At 45.7% G+C, this 10,662-nt stretch overlaps 1 protein-coding gene across 1 annotated transcript; it reads right to left on the reverse strand.

The window, feature by feature from the left end:
- Positions 1 to 4,476: 4,476 nt before the first annotated feature.
- On the reverse strand, positions 4,477 to 9,087 carry sp7 (Sp7 transcription factor). Its single transcript, XM_055918109.1, has 2 exons — positions 8,932 to 9,087; positions 4,477 to 7,004 (listed from the first exon to the last, which is right to left on the reverse strand). Exons 1-2 carry the CDS (start codon positions 8,950 to 8,952, stop codon positions 5,658 to 5,660), a joined length of 1,368 nt encoding a protein of 455 aa, XP_055774084.1. The 5' UTR covers positions 8,953 to 9,087; the 3' UTR covers positions 4,477 to 5,657.
- Between the last annotated feature and the right edge of the window lie 1,575 nt (positions 9,088 to 10,662).

Here is a 10,662-nt window from a genome sequence, read left to right on the forward strand (position 1 = left end):
GGTAAGGGGTAGGTAATATTTGACTAAAACATAATCATTTCAAACCTTGATTACATTTGGAGACATTGCTCTGCGTAGGGGGCCGTCTTTCAGATGGGACGTTAAAACGGGCGTCCTGACTCTCTGTGATCATTCAACATCCCATGGCGCTTACTGTGAGATTAGGGGTGTTCACCCCGGTGTCATGGCTATATTCCAAACCGGCCTCATTCCATCATGGCCACCTAATCATTCCCCTCATTCCTAATTGGTGTATATCACTCCTCACCTCTCCACCTGATAGCTGATGTGTGGTGAGTTCTGGCACAAAATGGCCACCGTGCATCACTGAGGTGGGTGCTACACATTGATGGTGGATGATGTGAGTTTTCCTCTACTATGTAAAGCACTTGAGGTACCTCAGTTAGTAAAATAGTGCTATATAAATCCAATCAGTTATTATTAATTATTATTATTTGCATACAATCACGTCTCTCTGTTATGCGTGGGAATACTTTGGAACAGATTTACAAAATTAAATTCACTTGGAGTTGATTTGCTGGTGTTTTTACAGTCTTTTAAGACCAACAATGAACATTAAAAAAAGTAATAATGTATTTTAACTTGGGGGGAGGGGGCAAATAAAAGCACCCACGGGCCAAATTCGGCACCACGGGCTGCCAGTCGATGAATCCTGTGCTACAATTTGACCAGATTCTCAGTTTATCGCCTGCTGTCTGTTACAGAATATATGTATCTTTTTATGACTTTATTCGAAGCTTCCTAGGTTTTGAAATAAAAAAAGTTAAAATAAAGTTAAGGTTACCATCACCACTGTTGCTGTGCTAGCTGGCTGGGGTTGCTATATAAACAGGGAGCAAAACATCAGTAGTACAAACTACTGACCCTTCTGACCCCTCTACCCCACCCCCTCCCCATCCTCTACCCCCTCTCCCCATCCTCTCTCCCCCTCTCCCCATCCTCTACCCCCCCCTCCCCATCCTCTCCCCCCTTTCCCCCATCCTCTACCCCCCCCACCCCCCTCTCCCCATCCTCTACCCTATCCTCTCCCCACCCCTCCCCACCCCCTCTACCCTCCTCTACCCCCTCCCCCTCTACCCCCCTCTCCCCATCCTCTACCAACCTGTCCCCATCTCCCCATCCTCTACCCCCCTCTCCCCATCCTCTACCCCCCTCTCCCCATCCTCTCCCCCCTCCCCATCCTCTACTCCCCCCCCCTCTCCCCATCCTCTACCCCTCTCCCCCCCCCCTCTCCCCATCCTCTACCCCTCTCTCCCCATACCCACCCCCTCTACCCATCCTCTACCCCCTCCCCCCTCTCCCTCCTGGAAGAGCGCAGGAGTGTCTCTGGTGGTGGGGGGGGGGGGGGGGGGGGGGGGGGAGTACAGGACAGTCTCTTGTTGAGGGGTTAGGAGAACAGGACAGTCTCTTGTTGAGGGGGGTAGGAGAAGAGGACAGTCTCTTGTTGAGGGGGGTAGGAGAAGAGGACAGTCTCTTGTTGAGGGGGTTAGGAGAACAGGACAGTCTCTTGTTGAGGGGTTAGGGGAACAGGACAGTCTCTTGTTGAGGGGGGTAGGAGAAGAGGACAGTCTCTTGTTGAGGGGGGTAGGAGAAGAGGACAGTCTCTTGTTGAGGGGGTTAGGAGAACAGGACAGTCTCTTGTTGAGGGGTTAGGGGAACAGGACAGTCTCTTGTTGAGGGGTTAGGAGAACAGGACAGTCTCTTGTTGAGGGGGTTAGGAGAACAGGACAGTCTCTTGTTGAGGGGGGTAGGAGAAGAGGACAGTCTCTTGTTGAGGGGTTAGGAGAACAGGACAGTCTCTTGTTGAGGGGTTAGGAGAAGAGGACAGTCTCTTGTTGAGGGGTTAGGGGAACAGGACAGTCTCTTGTTGAGGGGGTTAGGAGAACAGGACAGTCTCTTGTTGAGGGGGGTAGGAGAACAGGACAGTCTCTTGTTGAGGGGTTAGGAGAACAGGACAGTCTCTTGTTGAGGGGTTTAGGAGAACAGGACAGTCTCTTGAGGGGTTAGGAGAACAGGACAGTCTCTTGTTGAGGGGGTTAGGAGAACAGGACAGTCTCTTGTCGAAGGGGTTAGGAGAACAGGACAGTCTCTTGTTGAGGGGGGTAGGAGAACAGGACAGTCTCTTGTTGAGGGGTTAGGAGAACAGGACAGTCTCTTGTTGAGGGGTTTAGGAGAACAGGACAGTCTCTTGAGGGGTTAGGAGAACAGGACAGTCTCTTGAGGGGTTAGGAGAACAGGACAGTCTCTTGAGGGGTTAGGAGAACAGGACAGTCTCTTGTTGAGGGGGTAGGAGAACAGGACAGTCTCTTGTTGAGGGGGTTAGGAGAACAGGACAGTCTCTTGTTGAGGGGTTAGGAGAACAGGACAGTCTCTTGTTGAGGGGGTTAGGAGAACAGGACAGTCTCTTGTTGAGGGGGTTAGGAGAACAGGACAGTCTCTTGTTGAGGGGGGTAGGAGAACAGGACAGTCTCTTGTTGAGGGGGGTAGGAGAAGAGGACAGTCTCTTGTTGAGGGGGTTAGGAGAAAAGGACAGTCTCTTGTTGAGGGGGGTAGGAGAACAGGACAGTCTCTTGAGGGGTTAGGAGAACAGGACAGTCTCTTGTTGAGGGGGTTAGGAGAACAGGACAGTCTCTTGTTGAGGGGTTAGGAGAACAGGACAGTCTCTTGTTGAGGGGGTTAGGAGAACAGGACAGTCTCTTGTTGAGGGGTTTAGGAGAACAGGACAGTTTCTTGTTGAGGGGGGTAGGAGAACAGGACAGTCTCTTGTTGAGGGGGGTAGGAGAAGAGGACAGTCTCTTGTTGAGGGGGTTAGGAGAAAAGGACAGTCTTGTTGAGGGGGTAGGAGAACAGGACAGTCTCTTGTTGAGGGGGGTAGGAGAAGAGGACAGTCTCTTGTTGAGGGGTTAGGAGAACAGGACAGTCTCTTGTTGAGGGGTTAGGAGAACAGGACAGTGTCTTGTTGAGGGGGGTAGGAGAACAGGACAGTCTCTTGTTGAGGGGTTAGGAGAACAGGACAGTCTCTTGTTGAGGGGTTAGGAGAACAGGACAGTCTCTTGTTGAGGGGTTAGGAGAAGAGGACAGTCTCTTGTTGAGGGGGGTAGGAGAAGAGGACAGTCTCTTGAGGGGTTAGGAGAACAGGACAGTCTCTTGTTGAGGGGGGTAGGAGAAGAGGACAGTCTCTTGTTGAGGGGGGTAGGAGAAGAGGACAGTCTCTTGTTGAGGGGGGTAGGAGAACAGGACAGTCTCTGGTGGGTAAGAAGGGGGAGGGGTTAGGAGTACAGGACAGTCTCTGGTGGGTAGGGAGGGGGCGGGGACAGGTTTGAAATGCTTTAGTGAAGCCACTCTGTACTGTGTTCTGTAATGTAATTTTGTTTCGTTGTTTGAACGATGGATGTCCTTTGTCCATATACATAATGATTATGACATTATGTGAAACAAGTCTCAACTTTCTCATTCTAAATCATTAGAGGGAAAAAACGTACACAAGCTATTTTTGTCACTTTGTATATTCTCTCGTCAACCAACCATATTATCCTATATTTCTTTACTAAAGAGAAGGTATTTAGTACCTTTTTAATCAACAACACTAATGTCCATGTTCCTCAGGCTCCAATCACTCTCTACACCTGTTTTAGCCTACAAACCCCCCTCTTGACTGGGGCCAATTATAATCTAGCTACACTAGACTAAACCATACCTTCAGACAGGTCCTCTCCTCTGACTTATAGTACTGTTTGTCCATTTTGAGACGGCATAGCTAGTATACACAAAACAAATTGTCTCTCGTTGAATAACAACATATACTTTATTGAAGAATCCCTACAGTTGGCCAATCATGGACGAAGGGGGCGTAGACTTCGGCTGGAGAGATGGAGGAAGAGAGGGATGGGGAGATGGAGGAAGAGAGGGATGGAGAGATGGAGGAAGAGAGGGATGGAGAGATGGAGGAAGAGAGGGATGGAGAGATGGAGGAAGAGAGGGATGGAGAGATGGAGGAAGAGAGGGATGGAGAGATGGAGGAAGAGAGGGATGGAGAGATGGAGGAAGAGAGGGATGGAGAGATGGAGGAAGAGAGGGATGGAGAGATGGAGGAAGAGAGGGATGAGAGATGAAGGAAGAGAGGGATGAGAGAAGGAGGAAGAGAGGGATGAGAGATGGAGGAAGAGAGGGAAGAGAGATGGAGGAAGAGAGGGATGAGAGATGGAGGAAGAGAGGGATGAGAGATGGAGGAAGAGAGGGATGGAGAGATGGAGGAAGAGAGGGATGAGAGATGAAGGAGGAAGAGAGGGATGAAGGAGGAAGAGAGGGATGGGGAGATGGAGGAAAGAGAAGAGTCTATGTAGCATTTTACTTTTAGAATCGCTTGCTACTTCTGCAAGATAAACCTTTATGGAATCAAGTGGGGAGATGAGACTTATGGGTTTGGAAAAATGAAAATAACACCAGTGAACAAAGTAAATAGTTTTTTTTTCCCTTTTACTGAAGCACCATTCCATGTCATGACTTCCAAATCATGACACTCAGACATACTCCTATACCAAGCTCATGCTGAATTACTGTTTCATTATTTAGCTCATTCCACATCCTACAAAAGTTCCAACTAATATTCTTCATGAAGTTCAATCACAAAATATCAGGAGTTTATTATCCCAAATATCCATCATGCATTGATGTGATAAACTTTGGACTTTCTTTGAAGACATAAACATATAACATCTGATTTCTAACTGAATTTAAATCAGTGTGTGTTAATATTACTGTTGTGTCATTTTCATTATAGTTGGAAATAAGTTTATCAATAAAAAAGGTAGGAAAATAACACACCTGACATTACAGCGATAAGTACCCTCAAGGAGAACGCTTTTATCAACTATCAACGTGGCATGTGTTTAGACTTCACAATAGAAAAGGTTATGTAGAAAATAGTTAGCAGAAACAATTCATTTCAAGATCTATAAATACATCTTCAAACAAGATAGCACCAAAAACATCACCGTGGTTATAAATCAATAAATAAAAGAAACCAAAAAAAAAAAAACTTAATTTACTAAATGATCAATGGCCAGCTTTATCTTGCCATTATTATCCAACAATGCACTGCCTGAAAAATGCACGATAATCTTTAATGCTTATAATTTAAAACATAAATTAGATTATTTGTGTAAATCTAAAATTAAATAAGACATGATAGGAAGCGCACAGACTCAAACCCAAAAACAAGACGTACCCAATATCAGAGACTGGTTCTTACTGAGCCAATAATGTACCATGGCAAAGCAATGCTCCATTACGTCCCTCATACTTGATACACACATTTTCTTCTTGGGTTTTTCCCCCTCTGATCTTACAGATTGAATTTAGTGGTTTGTCTTACTGAAAATTAAGAAATTGTGTGTGTGTATGTATATGTGTGTGTATGTGTAGTCCACAGAATGGGTATTTCCGACCAGCCTGGCCAGTTATCGTGAAAGTCAATACAAACTATGTCATCCTTTGACAATTAATGTCAAACGCGCAGGCAGCATGTACAAATAGTAAATAATGCTGTTCTGTTTTTAGATATATAGTAAACTTTGCACCACAACGGTGGCACACTAACTGAACAAAACATCTCTATAAGACCACATACGCTGAAGTTAAATCTCCAGCAGTCCACTGCTCGTCTCTACCCCGTTGGCTGAGCCAGTCTTCTCCTCTCCGTTGGTAGTCGTCTCACTAGGGACGTTGTTATTCTGCACGGCCGTGTTGAGGTTATTGGGGTCTGCCGTCTCATCGTTGTTCCTGGGGTCCTGAGCCTCTCCCTCCCCGGTCTTGGCCTGCTGCAGGGCAGACTCTGCGTGGGTCTTCTGGTGCTTGCTGAGGTGGTCGCTGCGGGTGAATCTCTTGTTACACAGCAGGCAGGTGAACTTCTTCTCTCGGGTGTGAGTACGGACATGCCTCTCCAGTTCGTCGGAACGTGTGAAACGTTTCCCGCAGAACAGCCAGTTGCAGACGAAAGGTCTCTCCCCGGTGTGCCAGCGGAGGTGGGCTTTGAGATGCGAGGCCTTACCGTACACCTTCCCACACCCCGGGATGTGGCAGCTATGAACGGGCTTCTTCCGCAGGGATGCAGCCGAGGCCCCAAGCCGCTCCAGCTCCTGACAGTTGGGACAGTCACAGTTGGACCTGCCAGTGGTGGTTCCTCCACCGTACCCCCGTGATCCACCAGCAGGCTTCAGGCCCATCTGACTCTCCATCAGCCCCCCGCCAGACACCGGCTTGGGCTTGTACATGTCCTGAGGCAGCATGTGCTGGGAGGACTGGAGGAGGTGTGATGTGGATCCCAGGCCCACCGAGGGGTACTGAGCTGGGTTCAGAGAGGTGAAGTCAGAGGTGTAGCTGGGCAGCTGGGGGCTGAGGGAGGCTTGGGGAGGGACGGGTTGGAGGGATCCCTGGAGGCCGTCGGACTGGGGCTGGGCAGCACTCAGCCAGTTGGTATTGGGGTGGACGTCCCACCAGGAGGACGTGGTGTTGGAGGGCGCGGCGGTGATGCCGGGGTGGATGCCTGCCTTGTACCAGGAGCCGTAGGGGTGAGTCATGTCCAGCGAGGTGTAGACACTGGTCAGACAGTCGGCCGTGGCGTGGGCCTTGGACACCAGCAGAGACTGGTCCTGGCCCTGGGACATGGAGGTCTGGAAGGAGTGGGAGAAGGGGTTGTACTCTGACGTATACCCCCCAGAGGATGGAGGAGGGCTGCCAGTGGGTGTGAGTAACCCCCCTGCTGAGCTGAAGGAACCAGTGTAGGAGTTCTCCATGCTCTCTCCTCCTCTGCTGATTCTCTGTCCCTGCTCTGAGCTCATGGTGTACTGCTTCTTGCCTGGAGCGGAACTGCCGGGGCCGGCCTTGCCCGGGGTGGCTGAATCCCTCACCGGGCTGGTGCTGCCAAACTTGTTGCAGGTAGCGGTTAGCATAGCAAGAGGACTGGAACCATAGCGAGCTTCCTCCTAGAAGGGAGAGGAGACAGGAGAGATTAGACAGAGGAAATGGCTGCTGCTTCTGTCAGTGTCTAATCACAACAGGATGGCAGACTGTTTCCCCTATACATTGGTCACAGAACAGAGGAGATTTACTTTGGTTTCAGTTCATTTCAAATTACATTTGTGTTGATGAAAATATGCCTGCTTGTTTTGGCAAACAGACAGAATAATTCAATAAAAAGGGAAAAGAGGAATTAAATGTGATAAAACTGTATCTGAATAGTGTACATTTAAAAACACTATTTACGTCAACTAAATTGTTCTCAGTAACAGTATTGTTGTCAGTTGAAATCTTGCCAAACATGTTAGTCCTGAATGGTCACCATGACATTTGAAACGGTTTGATTTATTTATACCCTTCAACAATGGCGCATTGTTCACAAACGGACTCTCTCCTCATTGTCCTGTCTTAACATGATATTTTATAAAGATCACCAGATAAAGAATGTTCGAACAACAAGCCGACTACCTTTGAAGAGCTCGTATTGAGCACGTCGTGCATTAGGCTACATGGCCTTAATCCTTTAATTTGAGATCAGCGTGTCAAGTGGTTACAAAGCGCAGGTCAAATCAACAGGAGATTTCCTCCAATATCCAATTAACACTCAGGACAAAAGAGCCAGCCAAAGTTTTATAGTGCACATCAAGTCATACGACTTGTAGGCGGATATTTCAGCATGTGGTGGGCCTAGCCTATGTCTACTCGTTTAAAATGGACAGAGATATTCTCTTCTTTTGCTGAAAGTGCGTATTTGCCAGAAGGCAAAATAAATACGTTTCCCCCCAATTTACACTACACTGTCAGCTGATACCTGTTATTCCACTTAAGACCATTTAAGGCCTCTAGTCTCGTCCTTACAGCAGTAAGAAAGTCCCTAATCACCAGCTAGCACCACACCGGGGTTGAGTTGAGGATTTCCTCCGTCTGCTTGCGAAGCGCCTGCGGTGGATTTGGCGTATCCTGTTGCTGTGGCTCTTGTTTCCAGGTTAATTGCACCCAATCACCGAGATAAAGAGTTAACTGCGGCTGTAATGTGTTTTTTTTTGTATGTTCAATACCCCTCCCTCTTGCGTTTTAACTTGTATGTCCTCCGCGTTATAGTGTTGATGAGCGGCGGAAATGTAATGCTTCTTTAATTGCAGTGGAATCAAGTCTGTACTGTATCAATATCTTCTTATTGGGAGAAGTTTGGCGAGAGATTTGCGTTTCGTGAAGATTTGGCTGTGGACTGATTTGTCAGGCATATACCATTTCATTCAGTCTGTCTACCAATCAGGAGGTCAGACCACACCTTTCTATATGAATTATATTTGATGTTAACCTGTTATTCCCTCATTCGAAGTCCCATTTAGTTCTTATATCAACTCATATGTTTGTTATGATAACCAACGTGTGTAAAGGTAACATTTTAATTTGGGATGTCTGCTAGCATAGCATATTGGTCTTGGACTAAGGCTGACTATAGAATACATGCCATTAATTTGCGTTAAAGTACATACCCTTTATTTAAAAATGTTTTTGATAAACCCAATATAAATTACATAGGCTATGGTATACTTTGTCAGAATGTTCAGTTATGCACATCGTTTCTGAGATGGAGAGACAAATATCATATTTTAGACTACATATTTTACCACAATCTAATCTTGTTTTATAAAAGCATATTGTCAAATGTCAACAGTGCAACCGTTCTTTCTCCGTTTGACCTTCATTTCCTCAAGAACATTGAACAGTAACCTGGGACATGACGGATCCTTCGGAGTCAGAGTCTACGCGTGTGCCTATAGTTACCTCGACAAGCAGTAGCCTAATTCTGATGGAAAATACAAATGGCGCGTCACTGTAAAACAACTTTAAAGTTAATTTAAAAACACAAACAAGAATATTCCATACCTCCAGAATAGATGCGGCCATCCCTGGGAAACAAAACCCCAAGAGTAGATAGTTAAGTCGGTTCTCTTCTCTGCTCGCAGTCCCGGGACAGTTTGTGAGAACTCCGGCATGAACGCACAGACGTATTGGGAGAGGCAGAGAGCCCGCCCCTTAATTATAGGGTCCGGGCTCTTTGAAGATTCGTTGAAAGCCAATAAAGGAGAGAGGGAATGAAAAGGGATGGAGGGCATGGGAGTAGAAACCATCCCACCTCCCCAAATGCACATTGACAAATCCAGATTCATCTTTGGGAAATGGGTGGTTGAGTGGCTATTATGAATGAATTAAGTCTTCAATAATTGTCAGTTAATTTACACTCTATTTGCGTCAAAGCGCCCAGCTTGCTCAGTCAGGTTCACTATTTCTTGTTCTTCCAGCATCAGTATCATTATAGCCCTATAGGTATAATATAGCCTACATATAATATAATATAGCCTACCTGCTAATATTAGGCCTAATGTTGACCATCTTTGGCGATAATGACGTAACGAGAAGGATCCCTTTTTCTTTTGCGAACGGATGCGTTATGGTCTCCCTTCCTCCCACTACTACCCTGCTGTACCCCGTACAATTAATACTATGATTAGATATAGGCAAATTCTCCATAAAATAATAATGTTGTTAATAGGCAGATAATGATGTAAAGCTGCTTGCCTTTCGATAGGTTATTATTATCGTGACACTGTCGCACACAGTAACATGCTGGCCACGAATAAATCAATAAATTAAACTGGTAGGGCCTGCGGTTAGAACAGATTTTATTGTTTGGTTTTTAACCGTCTGTCTCTGTTTTCAATATTCTGAAGTGCAGTTAAATTCTTTTGTAGGCATTAGCTGTAATGGTTTGAAAGGATTCAACTGTTCGAAATGACAAAGAAATAAAACAAATTGAAGAAATGATTATCACATCAAATCAATTCTGACCGCAACGTTTAAAACGAAGCTAGTTTGTTTCCTCCTGTAAGTAAAGCACTGATGATTCAAATAGCTCGACTTACATTTGGAAATATTTAGCCTACTATACTCCCAACACAGCTGTATTTAAATCCCTCTTCAGATCTGTTTTAAGCGACTCTATTTCTCAGTAATTTTATTTGATCATTCATTTCGCAAAATGCTGTCATACTGTAGGGCCTACCTCAAACAAAACCACGGGCTTTCTTGAAACCCCTATATTTTATAGAGCGTAATTTGTACCACCTGTCCTGACCCACTTTTATTAACTTCGATTGATATTCATACTTGAATGACATTATTTACGGTTTAAGGCCTACAAATAACGATAGCGACGCAACTATGCATAGGCTAGAAAGAGGGGAGATAGAGATGGTTTGTTCAGATTGTCATTTGAAATGTTTGTAATTTGAAACGTAGGCTAATTACCGGTGCAATTCTGACGAGCGAGTACGTTCATTTAAAATGCGTCTATTTTAGCCACCAGCAACGTCTTTAGCCTCACCCGGTGTGTGCTTGCTCCATTCCTCAGAGCCCCTTTTTGTGTTACTGCAAGTCGCAACCGTGCACTATTATTTAACAGATCTTTATCACTATCTTATTAAATAAGTGTGTTTGGTGAACACATTGTGTTTGGTAAATGCAACAGCATTTATTCTTTCAAGATGACCACTTTGTCAAATTATCAGCTTTGCTCTATTAAAAAAAAAAAGAACAAATACTATTATAAGAATAAGC

Source organism: Salvelinus fontinalis, chromosome 3, assembly GCF_029448725.1.
Source record: "Salvelinus fontinalis isolate EN_2023a chromosome 3, ASM2944872v1, whole genome shotgun sequence".
Taxonomy (NCBI): domain Eukaryota; kingdom Metazoa; phylum Chordata; class Actinopteri; order Salmoniformes; family Salmonidae; genus Salvelinus; species Salvelinus fontinalis.